Source organism: Peromyscus eremicus, chromosome 4 (assembly GCF_949786415.1).
Source record: "Peromyscus eremicus chromosome 4, PerEre_H2_v1, whole genome shotgun sequence".
NCBI classification, from domain to species: domain Eukaryota; kingdom Metazoa; phylum Chordata; class Mammalia; order Rodentia; family Cricetidae; genus Peromyscus; species Peromyscus eremicus.
The window spans coordinates 103,651,151-103,679,130 of NC_081419.1; the positions used below are offsets into that span (position 1 = coordinate 103,651,151).

At 46.4% G+C, this 27,980-nt stretch overlaps 1 protein-coding gene across 3 annotated transcripts; it reads left to right on the forward strand.

Annotated features, from left to right (window-relative positions):
- Positions 1–648: 648 nt before the first annotated feature.
- Positions 649–27,980, forward strand: Stk35 (serine/threonine kinase 35). 3 transcript variants are annotated; one of them, XM_059261407.1, is made up of 4 exons: positions 649–969; positions 1,530–2,136; positions 10,570–11,319; positions 27,759–27,980. In XM_059261407.1, the coding sequence occupies exons 1-3, from the start codon at positions 664–666 to the stop codon at positions 11,280–11,282; spliced, it is 1,626 nt and encodes a 541-aa protein (XP_059117390.1). In that variant the 5' UTR covers positions 649–663; the 3' UTR covers positions 11,283–11,319; positions 27,759–27,980. The 3 variants fall into 3 exon arrangements, with proteins under 3 accessions (XP_059117390.1, XP_059117392.1, XP_059117391.1); XM_059261408.1 differs by lacking the exon at positions 649–969 and adding an exon at positions 976–1,125; XM_059261409.1 differs by lacking the exon at positions 10,570–11,319.

A 27,980-nucleotide genomic window follows, 5' to 3' on the forward strand; every position in this document is an offset into this window, starting at 1 on the left:
TGGGGGTGTATGTAGTTCAGTTGGTAAAGTGCTTGCCTAGCATGCACAAAGCCCTGAGTTTGATTCCTAGCTATGTATAAACTGGGTGTGGAGCTGCACGCCTTTAATCTCATTACTCAGGACAAGAAGGCAGGAAGAAAAGTTCAAGATCATTTAACTACATAGGCATTGTGTGCTCCCTCCCCCTACAACTGGCGGCCGGGGTGGAGGGGATCCAAATCCAACCCCAAAGCAGCTTATATCGGGGCACTCAATTAGTCAGCCATCGTATTTCATTTGGTTCTTTGCAACCTCGGGAGTGAGGACCACCCTGTTTGGCAGAGAAGGATATTGAGGATTACGTGCGGCTGAGATCACTGGGGTCATTAGTGGGCGTGAGGATCAGCATTCTAACCCAGGCCTGAGCTGTGAATCAATCAAACCTAAGCCATTCACCCAATCAGCATAAAGTGCCGGCGTGGAGCTACTATGCAGGTCAGACGCGGAGAGGGGTTTGCAGAGCGCAGACGACTCGCGAGGGCCCTCTGTACAAGTCGCGGGATTTTGGCGCGCTCTTTTTGTTGGCTGGGTGTTCTTGCTGGTGATTGGTTCCGGACTGTCGCGGCTGCTGGGTCGATCTCGGTTGTACAGAGGCGGCACGGCCCTGGGCTGGCCTCCTGGGGGATGGGCCACCAGGAATCTCCACTGACCAGAGCAGCGGCGGGAGGTGCAGCTTACATAAAGAGGTTACGTAAAGTGCTCAGCTGGCGCGAACTCGAGGACAGCCACGGGGATCTGGAAGCCCAGGCCTCCCCCGGGAGCGTTGCTGTCACTGCAGGAGCAGCGCCGCGACCGGCTGCACGTCTCGCCCGGGTCACCGCCTCGCGCCCTACTCGGCTCGGCAGACAACCTCGGCTCGGAACGGACCATCCTCCGGCGCGGGCTCCAGGGGGGAACCGGTCCGCCCGGAAGTGGAACAGCGCCGGGCAGGTAAGAGCGAGTGGAGGAGGAGAGGCCGAAGCGGGAGACCCACACCCCACAGCACTCGGGGAGGGCCGTGGGGGTCTCGGTTTGTTCTCGGAAGCCCAACTTTTTGCCCGTCTCCACCCGCTGTCCCCAGGGGCTTGGGTCGACCCGCTGGGCTCGGTAGGGTTTAATTCAAAGGACTGTTTACACCGGGAGAAGTCCGGGCAGGACGCGGGGAGGGGCTGTTGGGAGCGGGTTAAGCAGCAGGAAAGTTTGAGCCGGCCAAACCGCCTCTGAAGACGGTTGTCTTAGGTGGTGAAGGTCCCTACTGCCTTTTTTCCCCTACTCTTGACGGATAAATCAATGGAGAAAGGGGACGGTTTGTGTTGGGTTTCCGGTCCTCCCTCTGTACTTCCCGGTGGTTCCGTCTTTCCCGCTTTCCTTTCCCCTCCCCCGTTCAATCCGACGCGGTGGCTCCCTCTTAAAGGGGCCGCGGCGGGCGGCGGAGGTGGGACGCTGGACACTTTCAGCTCCTGGTCTGCCCTTCTCGGCCTAGTGGTTTTAATTGATTCTTTCGCCCTCAGATCACAATCCAAGGTACCGCTCCTCCGCATCTCGGGGCTAGACGGAGGGATGAGGCAGGGGGGGCCCGGGCGGCGCCGTTGCTGCTCCCCCCGCCTCCCGCAGCCATGGAAACGGGGCAAGAGAACGGAGCCCGCAGAGGGACAAAAAGCCCGGAGCGGAAAAGGCGAAGCCCAGTGCAGCGGGTGATCTGCGCGAAGCTGAGGCCGGCGGCCCAGGCCATGGATCCCGCTTTGGCCGAGGCCCCGGGCGAGGCCTTCCTGGCCCGGCGGCGGCCAGAGGGCGGCGGCGGCGGCGGCGGTAGCCCTGCTCGGCCGCGCTACAGCCTGTTGGCAGAGATCGGGCGCGGCAGCTACGGCGTGGTTTATGAGGCTGTGGCTGGGCGCAGTGGGGCCAGGGTGGCAGTCAAGAAGATCCGCTGCGACGCCCCCGAGAACGTGGAATTGGCGCTAGCTGAATTCTGGGCCCTGACCAGCCTCAAGCGCCGTCACCAGAATATCGTGCAGTTTGAGGAGTGCGTCCTGCAGCGCAACGGGTTGGCCCAGCGCATGAGTCACGGCAACAAGAACTCACAGCTGTACCTGCGCCTGGTGGAGACTTCACTCAAAGGTAGACTACTGCAGGCTGCCCTGCCCTCTCCTGGACCCCCTTGTTCTCAGTACCGCTCAGCCTGTCTCTGGCTCACTCAGGCCCTTGCCCAGGCTTTGGGACCTTCTCTTCCCTGAATGCTGCAAAAATGAGTCTGTTCCCCAAACATTACCTGGCATTCTGTAACAAGCTCACTAAGTGCCAGCCATGATCCCTCTAAGTATTCACTCAGTAGGTGTGAGCCATAATTACAAGTCTAGCCTTTTAAAGATAGATGAAGAGTAGGATTCAAAAGTTATCGACGAACTGCAGAGCCCCCTCATGCCTTTTCTCTTCAAAACATTGAGGAAAAAACTTAGTGGACCCACCCACCCACCCATGCTCTCCTGGCTTTTAGTTTCCTGATGTCTTCCAGCTCCATTCCCAAACTCTTGCTTCCAGGTGTGGTTTCCTCTGAGAACTGCAACCCTTCACCCCAGGGCAGACAGTCATTCAGTTGGTTCTCACTTAGTCCCGGAGGCATGCAGGTTAATAACTCACAGAGTAATAACCCCCACAGGTGGGCCAAGAGCTTCGGATAACAAAACACACGTTACATCTTTTCCTGCCAATTTACAATCTCAGTAGTTTTCATAACCTCTAGGGATGACTGAGAAGTGGTTTTGTAGAAAATGGGGCTTCTGGAGGCCAAAGGGGCTTGCATTCCCGGGTGAACTACAGAAGGTGAGAGGCAGTGGACTAGATAAGTCTGAGGCTTCCTATGGCCAAAGAGTCCATGGGAAAAAAGACTAATCCGAATCCCAGCTATAATCTGAGCTCTAAACAATTGTAGTTAATATCTGTGAAAGTAAATTCTATCTCCGTTCTATAAATAGAGAAACTACGGCTTAGAGGGGAACAAGCACAACTTGATTAAGGTTAATCAGCTTGAAGGGGCGAGACTCCTGGCTTCAAGTTCTTGTGTCCTTGAAGCAGAAATGTTTTGAACCCAGACTTGTCTGTACTCGGAGATCTTCGCAGATGTAATACTGCCTTCCCTACCTAAGGTTGAACTTATAAGAATGGGTGGGACTAGATAGGGTGATTTCCTAAAATCTTTTTGGAGCATCTGTCAGATTTTGCTGTAAGACCCCAGGAGAACCCCTTGTAGAGTTTTGAAGTAACTTGACAATGGATTAGATGGTGTGATCTATTTCTCCAGGGACCCTTTCCCATACTGCTTGTCCATTCTGAAAAGGCCTTCATTTCCAGGAGGGTGGATGCTTTTTCTTTCTTAAAGACTTCTTAGGGTGCGGTTTCTACCTTGCCTGCGTTCTTACCACTTATTTTCTTAGCCCTTTTCTACATCAGTTTCTCGATGGTGTACAAATGAATGAAACATACTTAATGAATGGTTGGTGTTTTCATATTTCAATACCCTGGAGTTTGGGGCTTACATGCATGCAGTCCTGGCTTGTTCTGAACTGATACATGACATTGGACAAGTTGAAAACCCATGAGGAGAGTGTCTTTAAGATGGGGTATCTCTGTCATGAGGTGGTTGTGCTTGCTGGGGATGTCAGTAATATTCCATAAGGAATTCACTGCCACTTTAAGTTCAGACTACTTTCTGAATTTCTTCCATCTTCATCCTCTTAGAGATTGGGGTGCTTACTGAAGTTTCCCAGACTTTGACTATGGAACACATTTCCTGTGTGGTCAGAAGAGTAGGTTGAAAGCAGTACTAGTTTTTCCAACCTCCCTTTGTGAACTAAAACTAGAGAAATTCGTTTTTTTCCTTTGGGCTGATACTCACTATTATTTGTTTCAATCTGGGGTCCTAATATACATTGTCTCTACTTACGAAAATGACAGTCAAGCTTACATGTCATAGGTCAACTTAGCAAAGAAAATAGCACCTGGCCAGATCCTGCTTGCTGACACTGGAAGTATCTGTCCTATGGCCCTGGGTTTTTAGCATGTTGTCCAGTGATATCAGAGCTGAAGAGAGTACTAGATAGCCAGGGATAACTTTCCTTAAACCCAGAAGTTCTTTGTGACCATTCTTTGCCCTGTTTCTTGTAATTTAGAATTTTTTTGAGATAGCCCAAAATGGCATCTTTCAAACATACTTTTTTAACTGCATACCTCTGGTAGCACTGGAAGGGAAACAAGAAAACAAAACACATTTTATAGCCTTTATGGATATTTGAAAAGTTTGAATGCATAAATAGAGATCAGGGTTAGCTCATTAACCAAGGCTTTTTAGAGAGTGTTGTAGAGAGAATTAAGAGAAAAAGAACGAAGAGTTAGCAGAAAAAGTGATCTTGAAAGGCTAGTGCCCAGGTTTTAAGTGGCAGAGTATTAGAACAATAGACTAGTTATTTCCCCCTCTTACCTCAGCTTCTAGTGAATACACAGAAAACAGTTTTACAGTTTACAGAAATAACTTGATGTACAAATAAGTATCCACAATAAATTTTTAAAAATTAGAAAGAAAAACTGTGTTCTTGGTCATATCCCACTCTTTTAGCGTCTGTGCATTAAATCTTTCTGAGATGGACCAAATAAGTCCTACCTACAAGTACAGTGTGGCCAGAATATCTTACACCTCTTTGGGCCTTTTGTGGGAGAACACATTATGGGGGATAGGATTCCATGTAGCTCAGGCAGGCCTCGAATTTACTATGTCCAAAGATGACTTTGAACTAAGGATTCTCTGCCTTCAATACTAGGGCTAAAGGCATGCACCATCATACCTTTTATGTGCTGTTGAGGATTAAACCTAGGGCTTCGTGCATGCTGGGTAAGCCCTGTCCCAGTGGTGTTCTCTCCCTAGCCCTTAGCCTGTTTCACAAAGAAAGAAATAGGTGCTCTGAGAGGAGGACAGGACTTGTCTAAAATGAAATGATGGCGCAACACTAACTAGCTCTAGGGCTTTAAAAAATGATTACCAGCTCTATAAATGTGATTGATAGGTTAGCAATTGTGTCTTCCGCTTTGAAGTCCTTCAGTGAAAAGGGGAATTAAGGCTTCAACAGTTGCTTTTATTACCTAGTTTTCCATCCCTAGAAACCCCTGTCCTGCGTGTTCTTAAAACAAAGCTTAAGGTCATTGCCACTTAGAAAATAGCAAGCAAGCCTTACTCCTTTTCACACTCAAAGTTGTTGTCCCAGTCTAAATCCTTCTGACAAGCAGGTAAAGATTGACCCCATGTACCCTAAACACATAAAAATTCTGCACTAATTCTCATAAAAATGGAAATTTAGAAGAGCTGGGAGGCCAGCTTACTTGTTATTTGATAAGCTCTGATGTCTACTCAAAATTCTTTGGTTCTCAAGATGGGTTTGACCCAGGCATGTGCACAGCAGTCTTTGCCGCATACCAATGCTGCTGTAAACCAGGTTGCTGTGTAAGAGGCTTTGCAGGCTTCCCTTTATAAGACCTGTACGCCTTAGAGATTACGCTGCAAGGTCACAAGTGGTGGCATCCTAATAAACAGGGTCTTGTTGAGAGTTTCGTTAGTGGCCTAGCAAAGCAGGGACAGAAGTAACTGACATGGGACCTAGTGTAGGGGACCTAGTCTGGAAATGAATTAACTGCAAACTTCCTGAGTGCCTAAGGAAACCAGCCTAAGGGGCTCTGAGCAAGGTAGTCCTCTTTTGCCCAGGCTTCAGCAAAGCAACTCTGAATTCTCTGCTTCTGTGGCTTGACCTTGGAATGTAGAGACCCTCCAGGTAGACAGAATTGGATGGTCTTTGGCTGTTTTGGCATAGATAGAAGTGGCATGGGGGACTTTCACAATTAATGGGATACAATAGGACAATGGATTTAGGGTCCAAAGGTTTTATTCCCAATTTTACTAAAATTTGCTGGATGAAGCCAGTTGTGGTGGCTCTCATCTGTAAACCCAGCACTTGGAGGATGAGCTAGGAAGATTGCTTTGAGTTCAAGGTCAGCCAGGACTACAGAGTGAGTCCTAAGTCAGTTTGGGCTGAGAGTGAGACCCTGTCTCGGAAACAAAACTTTGCTGATAAGTGTCAAATGCTGTTGTAAAGGCTTGTACCATAGCTCATTCAGCCGTCCTGAGCATCTCTTGAAATGGATACTGTGAGTGTCTTTTTTGCAGGTGATGTATCCAAAACTAGTAAAGTGCATGAAGTTGTATAGTGTAAAATAGCTGAATAACTGCTAAGGGGGTATGCTGGAGAACACGGCTTCAAGTTCAGAATTGTGTTTTGTTGTTGTTTTGGTTGTGAAATGTGTGTAATTATACTTTACCGGCAGGATTTAGTACTAATGTATTAATACACACTAATACAGACTGCTGTTTGTTGAATTCAGTGTTATCCGTGCTTATTGCACGGCTTTCTGTTGGGGCCTTCCGAGTATCTCAGCAGCCAAAGACACTGCACCTGCTTTCTGACCTGTTCTTGGATGCCTTGGGGCAATTGTACAGACTTTTCTCTTGCTACTGCCTGTTTTCCTTCTATGTGTAGGGATTTTACGAACCAGCCCCAGGAGATAGAAGCCACCCTGTCTTAATTGAGAACATTGATTAATTGGGGTTGCATTGGGTAAGGCTTTTTTTTCTAGGGTAAACTCTCAGGGAGAGCTTCACTTCCCTCATAGAGTATCAGTTCACCTTGAATTTGCTCTTCAGTCCTATCCTTAGGGCTAGGAATCCTCCTGAGTGACTCAGATTCTCGATCCTTATTTAGCTGCATCCTGATGAGTAGCTCTCACAAAGCACATTTAAGTCAATCAAAATCCTGTACCATAAAAAGGAATCTGTATTTTCTGTAGTTGGATAATCCAATACTAGGGACTTGATGAAGCTTAAGTTGCTTGGTGTATGCAAGAGCCAGCATGTAAGGAGCTTGTGTAACAAGGAAAATAGAATATTCAAGTGTGAAATTGCTGTTAGCACGATGAAACAATAGAGCTTTGAGTGAGGACTTCTGAATCTTGCCCCCAATTAGCTTCAAGACTACAGACAAATAGTTAATCTTTTGAGCCTCAGTCTTCTCACCTGAAAATAGGGTATAATTATTAGGATTAAGGGTGTAGTTGTCAGGATTGCAGTTTGGAGCAGAGACAGTTGGAGAGAATGCTTTGAATTCTTTGATTGTCACAGGAGATTAGTTACTAAATTCTTATGTAAGCCTTCAAATCTTTCCCCTGTCCCTTTCCAGCTCCCTTCCCATGACTGTCCTCACCCAGTTTATAGTCTCCTGATGACTTCTTAGCTGCTCATCTGTCTTCCCCACCTCCCAGCCTTCAGAGGGAACTTGGTCATCCATTGTCTAAGATATGATGCCCTTGCACAACTTAACCTCTCTGGTCTAGCTAGAAAGTCAGCTTCAGCTATCACAGCCCAAGAAATGTGATGTTGTCAATGGAGCAATCTACCTTTCTTTTTGGTTCTAAAGTTCCTATTTTGCCTAACATGTAACATATTCTATAGGTGATATTATAGTACTGAGAACTCAAGGATTTCCAAGCTGAGTGTGGTGGCATACCTGTAACTCCAGTCCTGGGGATAGCCTAGGCTACATATCAAGACTCTGTCTTAAAAACAAAAAACAAAACAAAACAAACGAACAAAAACATCAGGGTCTGGAGAGATGGTGCAGAGGTTAAGAGGATCTTCCAGAGGACTTTAGTTCGGTTCCCAACATCCACAGTAGGTGGCTTACAGCTGCCTGTAACTCCAGCTCCAGGGGATATGATGATGCCCTCTTCTGGCTTTTGCAGTTGCATAACAACCCCCCCCCCCTTCCCATTGATTTTTGAGGGACCTGGGCTTGGGTTGTAATGAGGATGTTAGTGATGGTCAGTAGATAATTCTCCAAAAGTATCTTATGATCTGCAAAATTTGTTGCACACCTGTGACTTAATTCACTGGAACCTTGCCGGGTAATGTTAAATTCTCAAATTTGATGGGTAAGAATTCTGAAGCTCAGAGTTCAGGGATTTTCCCAAGGTTCTGGTTAACTTCCATTTGTGCCAATGAGCTGTACATTAGACTAGAGGGTAAAGTTGGGGTCTGCAGTCATTCAGACTCTATTTCCTGGTCTGTGTTCATCCCGTTTCCTTCATTTTGACTTGCTTCTCCATAGAAATTCACTCAGTACCAGACATTGTTTGTGTCTTCTCCCTTGGTCTTGGTCATGAGTTAGCAGAGGCCCAGGCAGGTAGTCTGCTTGAAGGAAGGACTGGATAGGTCTCTTCTGTGTTCTGGGTGGGCAGCTGGGACTCCTGCATGAAAAGATGCTCCAGGAAAGCATGCTTCTCCTGAAGGAGGCCCAGACCCTTGCCTGCTCGGAGAAGTAATCCCGCAGTTTTTCCATGTGGTTTGGTCAGTGATGTTGCACAGGTTCTGAGAAGGCTGCTTCTGCTCAGCATTTCTGTCAGAGAGCTCCTCTAGCATCTTCAGGCTCTATCTGCCCCACCCGTAGACTAGCTTAGGGCACTTTTTACCTAACTTTTCTTTCCTGAATTCTTTCTTTTGTCCTGGAACTCACTGTGTAGACCAGGCTGTCCTCGAACTCACAGAGATCCACCTGCCTCTGCCTCCCGAGTCCTGGGACTAAAGGCATGTGACACCACTGCCTGGCTCCTTTCCTTGGATTCTTACAACCTAGATCTGTGTTATAGTTCCTTTGGCCAACTTGTTTTCTTTTATTCCCCTTAGTTACCATAGTTACCAGTTTTGTGTATAAAATAATAATTTCCCTACCCATGTCTGCTATTAGAAGTTTAGTTGCTATCTGATGTCGTCTTTACAGAAGGAATTTGATGACTTTCTTCCCTGGCTGTACTGTCAGGGAACAGTTCTTGCTGTCCCTTTTCTGTCTCTTACCATCTAGATGGGTTTGGGCTTCAGGTTGTGGCTTCATTTTTCTGGTTTTTGTGTGTGTGTGTGTGTGTGTGTGTGTGTGTGTGTGTGTTTTTTTTTTAGGTAGACTCAGCCTGCTTGCTAGTGACCAAAAGAGAATTATAGAGCAGGGAGTGGGGTTGAGAGAACAGTGCAACACTGATCGTAAAAAGAAGCCATATGCCCTGAACTGGTTCTGTCAGTGTTAACTTTGATTGTGACTAATATAAACAAACAAACTGTACAATTATAAGGGAAGTGAGGTCTGTCAGATTGTGGTTAAAACCAAAAACTTTTGCCATATCTCCTCCTATCTCTGGCTTTGGTAGACTTTATTTGTACCTTAGTAATTTAGGGCCATTGGGGAAGCAGAGACTCCTGGCTTATTGAATCACTGTAGTATGATACTGTGGTAAATAGCTAGGAAAAAGAACCTCCTTCCAGAGGCTGAGGAAGTGTTAGCCTTGTCTTTTGGGACATAGCATACTCTGAGCCAAGGGACCAGTTTTCAGGTCTTGACTCACTTAACAAATGGCCAGTCAGTCTGTAGTCTGTGTTTCTTCCTTCCTCCTTTTTTGTTTTGTTTTGAGACAAGGTCTCTTGGCTGTCCTGGAACTTCCTATGTAGGCCAGGCTGGCTTCAGACTCCTAGAGAGCTGCCTGCTTCTGCCTCCCAAGTGCTGGGATAAAAGGTGTGAGTCTACACACACAGTATCTATCTTTCTATTTCTCAAAATAAGACATCTGCCTTCTTGGACTTAGCTGATAGGGCATTTATCACCCAATAGCTCTCCCATAGGGACTTGGTGTTTCATCAGTTGCTTTGATTGACATGGAAGTTTTCCTACCTCTGTCTCCCATTTATCTAAACCTTCCTGGTCCACTTGTCCCGGTGCCCATCGTCTTTTTCATCTCTGTCTGGAGTTGTTGCATGTGTGCTGATCCACCATAGAAGGTGACCTTATTGCCAACATTCCACTTACGATAATTGCTGTCAGAGACCTGTGCTACCAAGCTTCATAGAGCCAGAGGCATGAAGCAGACCTCTCTTGGACTAGGCATGTGGTGAACTAGCATGGATTGGAGTGTACATCTGAAATAAAATTGTAATGCCATTGTGTTTATGTTCATAAGACTGCTTAAGCCCATCAGGAAAGAGGAGAGCAAAGAACATGTGCCTGTATTAGAAGTCAGTTGTGGAAGCTGGGCCAGTAACTAAATGGGAATAGCAGAAACAACACACACTTTACAAAGCTTTTTTGTATGCTTTTTATGCTCATCATTCCAGCAGCCCTACAAAGAATGGATAGACTTGTACACCAGTTCAAAAAATATAAATAAACAAAATGGCCTCCAAGCCAACTAGATGGCAGTAAGCTTAGGTTCTTAAATTCAAACCCTAGGTGCTTGACACCAGGCCCTAATGCCTTTGCCATACCTTGACTTGTTCTCTATGGGTAGAAGTGGACTGTGTGCATAGCATTTGCTTGGTGCCAGTTGTGTAGGTACTCTTGGCACAGTCCTTTATCACCGTCGTCTCTCTTTGATCTAGTGATGTGACTGTCCACTCAAGCTCTCTCCTGTCCTTTGGTTTAGGAGAAAGGATCCTGGGCTATGCTGAGGAGCCCTGCTATCTCTGGTTTGTCATGGAGTACTGTGAAGGTGGAGACCTCAATCAGTATGTCCTGTCCCGGAGACCAGACCCCGCCACCAACAAAAGCTTCATGCTACAGCTTACAAGCGCCATTGCCTTCCTGCACAAAAACCACATCGTGCACAGGGACCTAAAGCCAGACAACATCCTCATCACAGAGCGGTCTGGCACCCCCATCCTCAAGGTGGCAGACTTTGGACTGAGCAAGGTCTGTGCAGGGCTGGCACCTCGAGGCAAAGAGGGCAATCAAGATAACAAAAATGTGAATGTGAATAAATACTGGCTGTCCTCAGCTTGTGGCTCAGACTTCTACATGGCTCCCGAAGTCTGGGAGGGACACTATACAGCCAAGGCGGACATCTTTGCCCTGGGCATTATCATCTGGGCAATGATAGAAAGAATTACTTTTATTGACTCTGAAACCAAGAAGGAGCTCCTGGGGACCTACATTAAACAAGGGACTGAGATCGTCCCTGTTGGTGAGGCGCTGCTAGAAAACCCAAAGATGGAGTTGCATATCCCCCAGAAACGTAGGACTTCCATGTCTGAGGGGGTGAAGCAGCTCTTGAAAGACATGTTAGCTGCTAACCCACAGGACCGACCTGATGCTTTTGAACTTGAAACCCGAATGGACCAGGTCACATGTGCTGCTTAAACTCCAGGGCTGAACGTCTTGGGTGTTTTTAAACTAGGTGAGTGCTTTCTTGTTATTGTGCATACACACTCGCTGGGCTGGCTGTGTGTCCTGTACTGGGTTGGACTCTGGAGTTGCAGAGAAAATGCAGGGCCAGGAAGAAGTAAAGTCTTGTTGATGCAGACTGGCCCCTAAGTCTTGGTGAGTGGAGATAGGTCAGATTATTTAAGTACAAAATGAGAAGTGAAATCTTTAAGAGGAAATTATATAAGGTGGAATCTCCCAAGATTTTTAGAAACACCTTTTCTTATTATCAAGTAATAAATTCTCCCTGTAAAATGGTGCTGAAAGGAATACAGTTTTCAGAGAAGGAACTTTGTCCAAACTGTGTTTTTGCTGATCATGTATCCAGTTCTATCCACATGAAACCTGATGCTGGAGGACTTGGAGAGAATAGACCAATTTGGTTTAGTGTGGAATATAGATAATATAGAGAGGACAGGGACCAGCTGGAACACAGGGACACAGTATCCAGAGATGTTTGATTTTTCTACCCAGAACAGTTAAGACTAGATCTGAGTTAGTCTGAGGTGTGGACAAGACAGGATATTGGAAATTGGCCACCATATATGCTAGATATTACACATACTGTTAAGTCATTTATTCCATTTCCCATTAAATTAAGGGCATGTATAGCTTACCTGAATTCACCTGCCCCCTTTTCCTGGATTACTGAGATGACAGGTAGAAATAAGCTGTACTTAGAGTTTGCTGATGTCTTGAGATGCAGTGGTGGGGTAGTGCTGGTTTCATGGTCACAGCGATGGGCCAGCAGGCACGGGGCCTGGCTTCTCTGTAGCTCCGTGCCTCTGCAGGAGATGACTTGTACCGAGCTGAGCAGCCTGCACCTGTCTTGTTCTCCGTGGAGTGGGCTGGCTAGTGCTTTAATTGTATTTCTACTGTGGCTTTCCATTTCCATCTTCGCCTCTGCATTTCAAAAAGACCTCTTAGGATTCAGATTTTCCTTGTATAAGAGAAAGGTTGTCACTGGGAAGAGGACCTGGATTTAGGATAGGATTATGGGATTGTCTCAATTAACTGAGATCTGGGCCCTTATTTGGATCAGCACATGAGATTTGTGCTGATTTCCAGGGCAAAGTTATGGCTAAAGAGAAGCGACTTCATCTAAAAGAAATAAGTGCCCTTGAGAGGAGGGGGAAAGGTTAGGGACTTGTTTTGGGGTGCATGTCCCAAGCTCTTTGGTCGGTTCCGTTTGTTGTTGTGACGACTCATTTGCCTGGCCTGTTTCGCCCTGTCCCAGCAGAGCACTTTGTAGAGTGACTGCAGCCTCAGGCGTCAGGACGTGGTCAGATGAGCTGGAGCTGCCCAGCTAGAGAGTCAGAGGCGAGATTAGAAAGGGCCTTCGACCTAGTTTCCCTTCCCATTGCCAGACTAATTTCAGTATTATTGGGAAACATTTTGCTAGATACCGTTTTAAACATAAATGATACAATAGTGGGCAAAACCAAAACTTTGCACTTTCAAAGTTTCTATTTCATTGTGAAAAGAGGCTGTGAACACAGATCTTCTGTTAGGAAAGGCTAAGTGTTGTATGTAGGTAGGGTCTTTTAGACAGACAAGATCAGGGTGCCCCCCCACACACACACACACAGTGCCCTCTGAGCACATGCTAATAGTTGAGGGAAGGCATCTTGAAGACTTTGGAGTGGGGGAACAAGTATTATACTGATCTGAAAAATAAATAGTGAGCTAGGAGAGGAGGATGTATGTACGAAAAGAAAACAAGGAATCATCGAGTGGATTAGTTAAGCATTTTGTAATCCAGAAGAAGGTGCTGGGCCCTTGAAGCTATGTGAGCCACCTGACCTAGGTCCTAGGACCCAAACTCAGGTCCTTGGGAAGAGCAGCAAGCCACTTAACTACTGAGCTCTCCAGCCCCAAGAAACATTTTTTAGTGCTCTCTTCAGATGAATGATTGGGTTAATTACAATATACCAGTTAAATATTGTCTTAATTATATTTTATGAAAAAATAACTCTCTTCAAAAACTAAAGGTAACTAGCATTGTTTTTGCAAGTCTGTTTAATTCTTACCTTAATCATCTCATTGGTTCTGCATTATAACATGGTACAGACAACTCATCTTGTAAGTTCTGGAAAACTCCATTGTATTCTAAGGGAGAATGGAAAGGGAAATTCAAATGTGTCCTATTGTCGTTAGGAAAAGTAGAGCTTCCTAAATTCCCAAACTAGATGGCGGGTTGAGAAGCAGTAATACGGACGACTCTTTCTGAGGAATTTGCTGTGAAGAGGATCCGAGAACCGTGTGGTAGTCAGAACCCTACAGAGACAGGGATTCCTTTGAAGATTGTCCCAAATGAAGGGGCAGAGCTTAAATTCCCTGACTTCTAGGTACCTTTCTGTTAGACTTGTCATGGCTGGGGAATTTGAGCATACCTGGTCCTAATACCAACATGAAAAACTCAATTGAATAACATTTAGGTAAGTACTGAATGAGTAGTTATTGTTGCTGTTTTGTAACAATGAGAAGAGGGAGAAATTGCACTTGGGGCTGGAAAGGTAGAATTCGTATGGAGAGATAATGGGCTATAAACAGTGTAGGGATTGAGTCTTATTTCTGTGGTTTATTGGCTATGTGATCAGCAGGCAGAGTATTTCACCACTTTGGGCCTTGGTTTTATTACTCACAAAATGGAATTAACCATGCATATTTTATAGGGGTTGTAGAAGTGCCTCAAACTAATTGTTTCAGTTAGGCTTTAGGTGTGTGCTTAGCCGAGGTGGAGGCACGTGCTTAGTAGCTTTCTTCTCTAAGAACATTGGGTGATTTGCCTTTAAACAAAGCCAGCTTGTCCTGTTGATTGTTCTAGAAAGGCATATCTGTATTTCACAAGTACTCAATAAGGCCTATCTTTTCTTGTTTGTCACTTTTAGAAGAGAGGAATTTTAGTGAATCCTATCAGCCACAGCCTTATCCCAAGCAGGAAGCCAGCCAAACTGATGTTTCTGGTGCCATATAACCCATGCTTTCCCAGAGAGGGTGTTGTGATACGAGGGCCTTGTATTAATACCCAAGCTTGTGGTCCAATACACAGATTTCTATTATTAGGGTGTTTGAAGCCAAGCTCTTGGGTGACACATTTGGAAGGAAATCAGATGTTGATATGACCTGAGGTATCTGTGGAGGGATGAGGTCATAGAAAATATTCTTCACTCCATATGAGGTCTTGGTAGTTGCTTAACATCAAAGAACTAAACCTGGTTTTTGTTGTTGTTGAAGGTCATAGATCTAATAAGGTGTGGACTCTAGATTTTAACTCAAGTCTTAAGAGATAGTCATAATTGAATCCGGTGAATAATTTAGCATGGTCCAGCCTGACTTTGGCTGTCTAGCTCTAAGTATTCTGAAGTACAGGCAAGAGTAAGAGAACTTAGTAGGTTTCCCATGGGAGGTAGTTTCTTCTATGAGATTTAATATCCTGGTCCAAGCCAGGCCTCAAGGAAAGGTGTGGCTGCTAAAGGGCCAAGGCCTTTGATTTCTGTCCCAGAAGCTGATTTTAGCCTTAGTCTCTGGAGCATTGAATTGGACAGGGACACACGCACACAGCCTGTGGGGTGGGGGCAGGAGGAGGAACTTGCTACTCTGTGGCCTGAAGTAGATTATTGCATCCATAATATGAATGAGGCATTTAGTAGAATGATCTCTTGGCTACAGGGGATCTATGGATTCACAATTTTGGGAGGGTGGTTCAGGCAGACTTAGAACTTGTCTTTTCTGTCTTAACTTCTTTTGAGTCCCTGTCTCTAGAGCAGGGGTCAGTGCTGTATCTTAACCGGGTCTCACTAGCACTTCACAGAGCTGTGCCAAGAGAGAACTTTGGGGGAAGATGCCATATTTGGTTCTTTCTTGTCCCAGGAAATAGAACTTGCCTTTGACTGTGATGACTTTGGCTTAGGGACCAGTACACACACATCTCCTTAGGGCCTTATCTTTCTAGGTGTTTTGGATGGAGTTTTCCTTCACAAATGGGGAAAGCTGGTTATCAGGTCCAGGCAGCTTCCTGGGGCATCCTTGTTGCCACCTCTTGATGGCTCCTGCTCTCAGACTTTAGGAAGCTGACTTGTCAGTTCTGTAATGGGTTGTGTACCCACCCAGGGGTCCTCTGTTCCTGCAAGCTGGATGGATATGCAAACATCTGGAAGGAACAGGCCTGCCCTAGGGCTGTTGGTAGCAAGGCCCAGTTGCTGCTCATACTCTCAGCTCTCTCTGGCATCCTTGATGCCACCCAGCAGAGATCGCATCCCTTGGGTAAATCTGAGGGACTCTGATAATCATCCAGCTGCCAGCAAAGCTGCCTAAAGGTTTAGCTTTCTTCCGACTCTCATCTCTTGGGACCCTAGGGACATGAAGACACTCCCACTGACCAAAGAATAACTTCGTGTTATCAAAGAAGCCTGCTTTGGGAGGCCTGTAAGTTGGGGCCAGTGGCCCTTGCTCCTCTTCATCTCTATCCCTGAGTTAACTTATTCATGGACTTCATGTTGTTATATACTTACTGTTCTACATCATCTGTCTAGTTATGTGTTTGTCCTCATTCTGTACCAGAGAGCAGCAGTGCATGAAGAATCAGAGTTTGATACAATGTGTATGTGGTCAGAGCTTCCATCCCTTCCAGTCTGCCTTCTGCAGTCTCTTGAAAACCACATTTGTGTGGTTCATGCTTTGAAAGCAGGCCATGAGTTCCCTTCCAGAAAGCTCTGCCCTCATAGGCCTGCATACATAGTTCCTGTGGGTGTCCTCCACAGACACAGCTCCTCTTCTCTTGGCGGTGCATACCACAGCAGGACGACAGCCATTGTGTTGGGTGATGTCTGCCTGTGTCCAGATTTCTTTGGGTTACTCTGACACTGCCCTTTGGCAGGGGAGGCAGGCTCGGATAGAGACACCCCATAACCAAGGGGTGTTCTCATTTAAGTAGTGCAGCAGCAGCAGCTTGAGAAAAGAAGAGTCCTGGCTGAAGCCTGTTCCCAAAAGTCAGCCAGAAATTTCAGGTAGATGAGGACCCAAAGCAGAAGAGGAATGTTGCCATAATTTGCAGTTGCAGATCCTCCCAACTTTCTCAGATCCTGACTAAAGCTTTGGATGCCATCATTTTGTCTGCTCTCGTGGGTGGGGCTGCCTGGGACCCTGTGTTGGAAAATTCTGGGGCCAAGTCAGGTTTGGTAGGGGAGCCATCTTAGAACCTGGCAAGCAGGTACCCATTGGTGACATTGGTCATTTGGAAGTCAGCGTTGTCTCCTGAGAGCTTGCAGTTTAGTTACAGATGATGGCTCTGGAGAGCAGGGAAGCCTTTGTGGAGAAATATTTAGGGCTGGTTCTTGAGGGAGTTTGGGAATATCTTATCATAGTTGAGCTGCGAGGAGATCACTGGGTATGTGCGGAGGAGGCCTTGTTCACTCAGGACTACTCTGTTGTGAGAGGAAGGGTGGGATTCCCAAGTGCTGATGCATGGATTCAGGCCTGAGGAGAGCACCTAAGATTTGTCTTGACAAAGTGGGAAGAGCAGATAAGTTACCTGCCTCTCTTCATTCACCTGATACCTCATGATACTCCGAATCAGAGGAAATAGAGATCCCTTTCAGCATTTCTAGGGCTCAGAGGCATGGCAGGTCTTAAAAATGCCAAGCAAGTTTAAAATAAATCAATACTATAAAACACTGCAGTGAATTTCCCAACTTTAACGGAATTTCACTTTCAGTAAGAGGTACCAGGGGAAAGCTGTAACTCAGCCTGCAACATAAACAGGTCAGAAAGAATTCTGTATTTTGTTTCTTTGTTAAAGAAAATGATGTCTAGGGACTTGAGAAGAATGTATTAGAGCCACCCAGGTACCCCGTAAGGCATAGTAAGGAAGATAGAAATGCTTGTTTTCCAGCTACAAAACAAATCTTGATTTGATGCTGGGGAAGGAGTCTTGTGAATGATGGCTGGATTTTTTAGTTTGTTTTCTGAATTCAGAAGCCTGGTGCTATAGCAGTGATGAGGGAAACAGACTGGCTATATCATGTTGGATTTTAGTGTTTATCATGTTGTCCAGTGAGTAAAATTACCAAAACGATGTGAGGCAGCTGGTTGATTCTGTATCTCTGTCCATTCTCTGGGAAAGGTACACCCTTAGCAACCAGACAGATACAGCAGATACAGCACCCCTTTGCTTTTCCTTTTCTCCCTTTTTTTTTTTTTTTTTTTTTTTTTTTTTGGACATGCCAAAGACATGCCCTTCTAGAAGGCTGGAGTCTAGGACAAATCTCAGGCGTGGAGTAGGAGTATGCTGAGATCTTGGCAGATTGCTCAGACACTGCCAGCGGGACCCAGCCCCTTGTACCAGACATAAAGAAAACTGGAAGTCCCAAGTAAGCACTCATTTGTTGTTAGTAACCAGATTGCCTGTTTGGATCTGGTGAATGTTTGGAAGGAACTCTCAGTTTGCATGGGGCAGCAGAAATGGGTGTGAAAATACCACACCCAGACAACAACAGGGTGACTTTTTACCTTTATGAAACTTGTTCTGGGGTTTAAGCCAAGTACCTAACGTGAAGTACGGCTGTCACCACTGACACAGTCCAGACGTCCTCCTCCCTCTCTGGACCATCTCAGGGCCTAGGTTCATTCTACTGTGGTATAAAAAGCTTTTGGAGAACACACAGCTCCATCTCCATTACAGAAAACCAGAACTCCACTTGCCCACCTGCTCGTAGAGCTGGGGGTTGATGCTGCAGGAAGACTAACGGAAGTCTTCTGCAACCCCATTCTTTGACCTTGGGTGAGTGGGGCTGTGTTGGAAGGTGATTCCTAATTTAGCAGTGGCAAGAACTGAAGACAGCCATAGCAAGGAGTTTCCTACTAACTAGATTATAATTCTGATTGATCAGCTAGAGAGCTTCAAGCCACTGTCACAGTCCTCTCAGCTGTCTTTAGGACCTGAGGACAATTATCAAAAGCTTAGGGGTGCCTCCATAGCCTTAACTGGACCTCTGGCTGGTGGAGAAGAGGCTTCTGTCTTTCAGTACCCTTTCACACCTTGGTTTGAACGATCCGTGGTACAAAGGAAAGGCAGGGGGCTGGAGAGATGGCTCAGCGGTTAAGAGCACTGGCTGTTCTTCCAGAGGTCCTGAGTTCAATTCCCAGCAACCATATGGTGGCTCACAACCATCTGTAATGAGATCTGGTGCCCTCTTCTGGCCTGCAGGGATATGTGCAGACAGAACACTGTATACATAATAAATAAATAAATCTTAAAAAAAAAAAAAAAAAAAAAAAAAAAAAACAAAGGAAAGGCAGGTCTTGGCAGTAGAACCCAGGAACCCCTAGGTCCTTTCTCTTTGCACATGTGAGCATATGCAGGCCTGGGACAAGCTGGCTTCGTCGTCATCATTGGGAAGCATAAGTGGGATGTGAAAGGGAACCCTACTTCCTCAACTTGCTGAGCTTGCCAGACTCAGTACTCAGTGCTGTTTATCTTGTTAAATCCTGTGCCGTTGATATTGCTGCCCCTTCTCCATGTTCTCACTTCCTTCCCAGAGAGGAAGTGATTTAGCTATGTGAGTGACAAGCACTAGCTCAAGGGCTGGAGCCCCAGCCCAGGCCCTCCTCCATTGAGCCCCAAAGAGGCCATGTAGGCAACCCTGGGGGGTCCAGGGCGTCTTAAGGCCAGTAGCAGCTCAGAGAAAAGAGTCTTGTTGAGATAAGTAACAGCAATGTTTGGGACTCCCATGTCTAGATGCACTTGGAGAAGGGCAGCCTGAGCAGAACTCAAAGTGAGCATTGTCAGCACAGGAATATGTGAGAAGAGCTTAACCTGGGCTGCCTCATGCAAAGGTCAGCTATCTCTGAGCTGCTGCTGGGGGCTTCGTCAGCCGAAGATGAACTTGATCTTGCAAAGAAGGTGGGGCTGGAGAGTGGGTGGAACAGTGCCTGTAGGCTTTAGAAGGGTGGGTCAGACCTGGGAGGGAGCTACAGAAGCACACCTGGCAGGTGCCTCTGTAGAGAGCATGAACTACGCAGTTCCCTGACCATAGCGAAGCTTCCACAGTAGTGACATTGAGGGACTCGCTATGGCATCTTCATTTAAGCCACACTCCACTTACTGTGTCAGTGGCTCTGGGCAGCTCCTCTTTTCTCTGGGCTGTTTCCCTGTGTGAAATGCAGGATGGTGCTCACAGTGGTCTCCACTGAGTTCAGCAAGCAAAGAATTCAGCAGTGGCAATGCCACATTTTACCAAAATCGTGGTATTTTCTTTTTGCCAAACCTTCATAAGCTGACCATGAGTATCATTTTCTTCTCTCTCCCTTATGTATAGAGGAGCCCTTCTTTCCCCTGAGAAAGCCACAGACTCCTTAGAAAGACCCCCAAGGATTTCCCTTGGCATGCTCAGCTTTGAGCTGGACCAGAAGACCATGCAATCTTTTTGCCTGTACCATTCTGGCCTTGAGGCTTTCCTTTATAACCACAAATTGTCCTGTCACCACATGGAAGAGGGACCTCGCCTTTAGTAACAAGGACTTAGATGACTTCCTCCTGGTGGGAAAGTGTCCTTTGGGGAAGTCCCAGGATCCCTGACTTTTCCCTGGAGCCTTTTCTCTGCTAATCATAGCAGCTCAGTTGAACCTGGTTCTGTGGGCCTAACTGAGGCAATTGGCAGCTTTTATTCCAGCCCCTCCCCTCAAAAGCTTGAGGCAGGGTATTTGTCATGGTATCTACCTACCTAATGCTGATTTTATCAGAGCTGTTTCTAGGAACAAAACCTGTCTCTTTCCATCTTACTTCATCCAGGACCTGCTCACTAGCTAAAGTGCCCAAGGAAAAGCCCCAGCCCCAGCCCCAGCCCCAGCCCCAGCCCCAAGACCTATTGACTTAGTCAAGGTCAGATCAGAGATCTCAATGGGTCCAAGTTTTCCAGCACATTCAGGATGACTCAGCGGGCAGCTCTGCCTATCAGGTCACCATGGAGCCTTTTAAATCTAGACTCTTCCATCTTGGCCAGGGATTCTTCTTGGTGTCCATTTGGTGAACTTTTTAATACTATTAATTTCGGCAGCACACTTTAAGCAGTCAGATGGCTTGAAGTAGCATTGTCAGTAATGCGGTGAAGTGACCGCTGCGTTCTTATGAGCAGGTCTCCAGGTACAAGAGCTTCCTGAGTGCAGTTGCCATCCGCTCACTCACTGCCCCTCGGAGCTTTCTGTCAGAGAACAGGAAAAGCTGCTGCTGTGTTTTCAACAGCATGCCACCCTGGCTTTAAATTCTGCTCCTGTCCTTTCTCTCACCGAGTTCCCCTGACGGCCATTGGGCCTGGCAGCGGTGCTTCAGAAATGTGTTTCTTATGGGTGTGTTAGCTGTGGCTCCAGCTTCAGGTGAAAGGAGATAGAGCCCATGTCTCTCCATGGTGGTGTGCCCATTAAGAAGGGTCCCAGGTTCTGTTTGAAGACTGCAGAGAAAAGCCAAGGCTGTGGTATACTGAGGTGGGGCTGCTCGCCCTTTCTCATTGACCTGCTACCCTGCCATCTCAGCCACACACACTGTTTAGCTGTGCCTACCTCCAGAGCCCTGGGCAGTTCCTCTTGGCATTCATAGGCTCCCTCTGGTTAGTTTTTGCCTGCTTAAGTCAGGCTCCTGGCTTTCACTGGACATTGTGTCATGGATGCATCTCAGAATCTGAGTGGTGAGATAGTCTACCAGAAAACTGTAGATGACGTACACTGTGAGAATTTGAGGCCTTTCAGGGATTTAGACCCCATGCTGCATTCCTGAGAGTAGAAGAGCGTTGGATTAACAATCCCTTCTCTGTTGTCAAGTTCTTCTTCATTGAGCACTTGGGGAACAAGTGAAGTCTCTAAAGGAAAAATCTGCAGTACCCGCAGCTAGGCCTCCTCTCCTCTTCCACCATGTAGAGATGGAGTTCTTCCTGCTGCGTCTGGCGAGGCCTCCACCTGGGAATCTGCTTAAGACTTGCCTGTGCTCTTACAGCCCAGAGGTATCGTGCCTTTCAGAGAAGCCATGAGGGCAGATTCCTCTGCACGAAGTGGGTGCGTGGGATGTAGAAGACGGGAGTGTGAGCCTCCTGGGTCCTAGTGGATACTGCTTGTTTCCTTTGAGAGCTGCTGTCTGTCCACAGCCACCCCTTCTGACATTGTGAATTAGGAGTGTGGAGTCTGAGTCCTCTAGCACTGCCAGAACTCCATTATTACCTCCTGAGCTGCTTGCCACCTTCGAGGAGTAAAGCCACTTAAAAAACCTAATTACTATTTATTTACTTGCCATCGTATAGATAGATAGTTGCCAGGTTCTAACTCTGCTCTTGACATGAGCCATGTACTATGGGTGATGTAACTCCAGGGACAGTCTGGAGCCAACTGTCTCTTGGCTTTGTCACACCTGGGTTTCAGGAGCCCTCTCAACATGAGCATTGTGTGGAATCTGCTTTCCCTTGGAGGGAATTTCTCCTGCTGAGAAGTTGGGAAGAAAAGGTAGAGCCGGGAGCCTCTTTCTATAACCAGGAGACTTTCTAAATGTCAGAAAAATTCATGGTCTCCATATGCGTCATTTCTCCTGGCCAGCTCTGATGGTGAGAGAGCTGAGGAATGATTCAGCTTGGTTCCAAAGTAGCCCAGGCGTCAGGGGCGGGCACAGTCCCAGCTCTGTCCCTCACCAGATGTCAGAGTGTGGAGAAGTGGCCCAACCTCCATAGGTGTGAATGAACTTTCTTCCTCCATGTACTGGCTGCTCATGCTCGCTGTGGGTGTGTGTAAGTACTGGGCGGTAGGCTAGGAGCTTAGTCACAGAAGTTCTTACAACCATATTTTTCCCTTAAAATGCTGTCCTGTTGGATGTATCTGAGGAGTTCATAAGTTAGTTTTATGTTGCCGTGCATACTAATTTGAGAGTTTCTGTCAGTCATTCAGTCTATGAGCTAGCTCATTGTAGCCTGCAGCACCACGTGGTATGTGATAGCCCTGAGAGACTCAGCAGACTAGTCTAGTGATAGATAGTGAGGTTGAGGCCGGCAGCGTGAGGAGTAGAGGCTGTCGGGCCTGGCCGCTCACCACAAAGCAGAGGCCTTGCGAAGACTGTTCTTTGGACATGCCTTGTGGGAGGAGGTCCGGAGGGGGACCTGGAAGGCTAGGTGACAGCCAGATGAGGAAAGAAGCTGAAGAGTGGGTGCTAAAGCCTAAGACAAGGAGGCTGTCACCCCAAGAGAAGGCTCACTAGAGAGAGACCAAGTTGTAAGTTTGCTCTCACAAAACGACTGTTGGGACGCTGGACATGGTAGCAGATGCCTGTAGTCCTAGTAAGTACTTGAGAGGCTGAGGCGAGAGGCTTGTCTTTGGGACCATTATGGCAGATTTATGCCCTCTGAACAGAGCTCAGGGCTGCTGTCCACCACTGTTCATTCTCTCACCCCGGATGGAAGATAGAAGATAGTCCTGAATTAAGCCTTGAGAAGTGAACTCCAGGCTAGTCATGCTTGTAATCCCAGCACTCAGGGAGGCTAAGGTGGGCAGATTGCCTTGACTTAGAGACCAACCTGAGTCTAAGCCAGAATGAGATCCTGTTTCAATAAAACAAAAAAAGTTAAGTTCTAGGTCTGATGCCCTCAGCCAAAATGACCATTGGACAGTATGGCAGTTGGAGTGTCCACTCTGCCAGCCGAGTAGTGAATGGGTGAGTATGAGTGAACCAGATGGACTGCTGGCAGTTTACTGGAGTTCCCACTCCTCACAACAGACCTCAAAGTGTAAATCGCGCTGTCTGCATTTCCAAAAAGCGGGAAGGGAGGGAGGCAAGGGTCATGATTGTGACTAGGAGGTGGAGGCTGGCCAGAGCCCACCAAGGCTCTAATGTCATCGTCTAACAAGCATTAGTAATGGGCTGGCTGCTCTGACTCCAAACTAGATCGTCTTTACTGTTCTTGTTGAGGCAGTAAAAAGTGCCTCCTCCATCCTCCTGTAAGCATGTGCTGTGGCTTCCCTGGAAAAGAGTGCCTGTCTGTCTTATGTTTCATCTGCTCATCTACTAAAAACACAGGCAGAAAGCAACAGGGAAAAGCCGCCTGAGGCTGGAATGGCTGCCAGGTCATCAGGGAGTATGAGAAGCCAAGTTCAAAACTGGGAAGAAGTCCTCAAGCGGACCTTTGGGGGAATCTTTAATCCTGTTACTAGTAGGGGAGCAGAAGCATCCAGTGAAGCAGTAGGTCTCAGAGATCTGAGTTTTTTCTCCAGAGTTCATGTTCCTTATGTGTAGACTTCGGGTCTGGTTGATTTTGGTGCATGCTGGTTTTGTTTGTTTTTGATTTTTAATTGAAAACATTTTTTTCCCATTTAATATATTCTGATCATGGTCTCCCCTTTCCCAGCTTCTTCCAGATCCTCCCCACCTCTTCACCCACTGAACTCCACTCATTTTTTCTTTCTCTCTTTAGGAGGAAACAGACAAATTTAAAAAAACAAACAAACCAGAATTTAATCCAAAACAAAAAATCAGGAGAAACTCATACATACAGAGAGACACTCAACACACAAAACACATAAAAACACAAAATCGGAAACCATAATGTGCAAAAGACCAGTAAGGTAAAAAGAAAAAAAAAAATCTCCAAAAATACTATTGAGTTTGTTTGGTGTTGGCCATCTACTGCTGGGCATGGGAGGCGGGGGTGCCCCTAGGTGTAGTTTATATACTCGAACTCCATTGGAGAAAACTAGGTTTCCTTGGGCAAGCCTTTGCCAATTGAAGCTAGCTTCTTGGTTAGGGATGGAAGCTCTCTCTGGTTCCCCCTCTCAGTGCTGGCCCCATCTAGCTTGGACTTGGGCATGTTAACACACTCTGCGAGTTCATATGTGCATCAGCTCTGTTGTGTCGGAAGGCCTTGTTTCCTTGGTGTCATCCATGTCTGCTGGCTCTTAAAATCTTTCCACCTCCTCGTCCACAAAGAATGAGATCTCTCATTGTCTGTGCACAGCCCAATTGTAGGTCCCTTTGGTGGTTCCCATCTACTGTAAGAGAAAGCTTCTCTGATGGCTGAGCAAGACACCAGTCTATAGGCGTAGCAGAAAGTTGTTAGGAGTCATTTTATTGCTGTTACTTTAGCAGAAAAATTTGGTATTTGGTTTTCCTCTAGGCCTGTGACCTGCTTCTCTAGTCTCAGGTTCTTAGCCACCCAAGCAGTGTCAGGCATGGGTTCCATCTCATGGAGTGGGTCTTTAATCCATTCAGATAGTGGTTGGTTATTCCCACAGTGTTTGTTCCGATTGCAGGCAGGTTACTATGGTAGATCACAGGATTTGTAGCTGGGTGTACGGTACCTTCCAGTACCATGAACACTTGTCAATAGGGGTGAAGGCTCTGCTTAGGTACCAGGTTGGCTTCCCCGTGTTCAAGGAGATATATAAGTGTTGTTTGCAGCAATAGGGCTGTACCATCAGCTGGTAGAAAACAACCAGTATCCTTCACAGTATCCTGAGTTGTTGGGGGCTTTCCATGGGGCCCCTTTAACCCATTCCTGGCACCGGAAGTTTTGCTTGGTGGAGAAAACTACATAGGGAGGGCATTTCTCCTCCATTGTTTGACTCCATTTAGATTTCTTTCTTATATGTATATATTATAAGATGCTTCTACAGTAGTCAGTTTCCATATGACCCCCTCCAGTGGTCCTCAGTGTTAGTTGTCCCTCCCATATTTCCTTCCGTATTCCTCTCTTCCCTTCCCTCCTCCCTTCAGTTTAATCCTCCCATTCCACCCCTCTCCCCCAATCTGTCCGTAACTATGTATTCTATTTCTCCTTCCTTGGGAGTTGCTTCCTTTACTCTACACCTAACCTCTTTGCAGAGTACATGCTTTTATGTAGAGATGTTGGGTCTGGTTAATTTTGGTGCATTCTGGTTTTTATGTATAAGTTTTGTTTTTGTTTCTCGTTTGTTTTTTTAATAATAGTTAAACGTAAGGAAAAAAGGTGATTCTTGGTTTTGGTCCTAAGCCAAAGGTCCACATCTAAGGATGGCCCTTCTTGCTGGCTGTCTTTTGAGGCAACACAGGGCATCATGTATCCAGAAGTCTGTAGTCTGTGTGTGTGTGTGTGTGTGTCTGTCTGTCTGTATTTTAGTATGTGTGTAGGCTTTCCCTCTTTTTTTTTTTTTTTTTTTTTAAGATTTACTCATTTTATTTCATGTGTATGACTGCTTTGCCTGCATGTATGTATGTGCATCATGTGCATGCCTAGTTTCCATGGCGGTCAGAAAAGAGCATAGGATCCTATGAAACTGGAATTATAGTTGCTTGGAATTATAGTTGCTTGTGTGTACTGGTACTCAAACCCACGTCCTCTGGAAGAGCAATCAATGTTCTTAACCACTGAGTCATCTCTCCAGCCCCTAGGATCTCCCTCTTAAAAGAACATCAGAGCTTAATCATGGGATCCCACCCAAATGACTTATGTAATCCTAATTAGCTCCCAAAGGCCTCATCCATCCAAACACCCCAAGTTTTCACCTGTTACCTTCTAAGGACTTTAACCTCCACCCTGAGCTATAGAGATAAACCATATTCCTGCTTTCTACCACACAGCTTTGTAACTTGTGTATTCCACTTGACTCATTAACAGGCTTCCCACTGATGCACAAATGCCACCCATCTCTCATTCTTCACTATAACATTTATTTAGTCTCTAGTTTGGGACATTGGAAGTAATTTCCCATAATTGAACATCTTTGTTTGTGAATTCTTTCTCATGTTTAGAGTTAGAGGTGATAGCTAGGTTTCTAGAAGTGAGCCATCAGGCTCTAGCTCTCAGCAGACCTGACGTTCTGAAAGCATCTTTCCCAGCTGCTTCCCATCCTCCAACAGTGGGAGATGCCTTTCCCGTGGTGCCTATAATTGCTTGTGATGGCTGAATGGCTGAAGGTACATTCAGAGTCTAGCTGGAGACACAGGCAAAGGAAATGCGCACATTGGATATGTCCGAAGCTTCTGTAGGCCCTATACTTTATACTCATTCTACTCAGAGCCCAAAAGAGATGGAAGACTTTAGAGGAAGAGACAGAGGCAGACAGGCCCACTCTGGTGTCACTTTTGTGATTGAGCTAGGCCACCTGTAATACATGAGTCTTAGGGGCCATTGTCGTCTGGCTGTACTGACCACAGCTCCAGTGGAGAGGGTACACACTGGGCTGGGACCAGAGCATACTTGTCAAGCTGCAGACAATGAGCTCGGTGTGTCCATGGAGCAAGGAAGCCACTGAAGGGTTGCAAGCATACAGGGAAAGGCTTGTTTGGGCCACTCATAGGGTGAAACTGTGCACCTTGAAAACTTTAGTAGAACATCGCTGCCCGGATGACCTGCCTTGCCTAAGACAAAGCTATACTTAGCTATGTGATTAAGTGGCTCAGAATATGGAACTGACCCAAGACTAATCTCTATTGGCTTTTATGTGCTAGGTTTCCTTGAAGGGCAGCTTCTTGTCTTATTCCCGAGGCCTGGCACCAAAATAGTTCCCAAATAGCAGCCAGTGCTCACAACAAGACCAGGCATTCTCCTAAGTAATACAGTGACACAAATGATGTTTCAGGCAACAGCAGACAATATACAATGGTGGTCCCATAAATACTGTCATGTTCAAGCGGCTCTCCATTTCTTATATCATTAAGCCATGCATAACTGAATTTATGTAATCTTCAAAACATCTTATGACATAGGTGTAGATTATGAGACCAAAGAACAAAGGGCTTGAATTTGCACACAGCCAGCTGAGAGCATGTTTACTAAGACTTTTGTCTCAGAATACTCAGTCATAGCCCCAGTAGATGATGCTGTGGGCAGAATGGGTCCTATCACTTGCTTCTGGGAGACCTTTCTGAGTCCAACTGACCTGGGAGGAGAGGGTAAATGTGGTCTCTTTAAAACTTGCTGGCTAACTTAGTGTAGGTTCTCAATGCTGAGTACCATTTTCCCGTTTGTAAAGGACAGCGAAATCTTACAAGGGTTGCTGTGAGGCTTATGCCAGTAGTTAGGGATGAGAGTGGAGAAGAAAGGCAAAATAGAACCAAGACCATCAGGGTCTGTTGGGAACTTCTATCTGGAATAGGTCCTGTAGAGTACAGGGATGCTGGAGTGGGAAGAAGGTAGAGGATTTGTGATCAGATTGCTGATGGAGCCAGCATGCCTAAGTTCCCTCTTCCAGGGTCCGCCCTTAGTCATTGTGACCTTGACCACATCAGTTTCCTTACCCGAGAAATGAGAGTGTGTCTTTACAGATGGCAAGAGTTAGTGGCTCAGCTTACTCCACATCAAGTACTTAGAAAACCCGGCTCACACAGCTTCAGGGTCAGTTTGGTTTGGGTGCTGGCCCTGTACCCTCACCCACTGATCCAATGTCCACTTTTGCCTACCTTCTGTCTTCCAGGTCGATCCTTCGGGACCCACAGCCTCATCATGTCTCGGACAGGATGGCAGAGGGTACAGGTGGTGGCGATCTCCTGACAGCTGGACCTCCCACAATGTGAAGCTTTTGCTTGGGTTTCCCACGCTACCCTTTTCTTTTTCCTTTGTTATAATAATAATTATTATTTTAAACATTAAACCATCAAGACTTCTGAAGAGCAGAAGGCTACACTCTGGACAGGCA

Excerpts from the sequence above, each read along its gene's own strand:
- Stk35 (XM_059261407.1), top strand. The coding sequence starts at position 664 with ATGGGCCACCAGGAATCTCCACTGACCAGAGCAGCGGCGGGAGGTGCA. Across the intron at positions 970-1,529 it reads AGTGGAACAGCGCCGGGCAG|ATCACAATCCAAGGTACCGC; the intron begins GTAAGAGCGAGT and ends TTTCGCCCTCAG. Across the intron at positions 2,137-10,569 it reads GGTGGAGACTTCACTCAAAG|GAGAAAGGATCCTGGGCTAT; the intron begins GTAGACTACTGC and ends CCTTTGGTTTAG.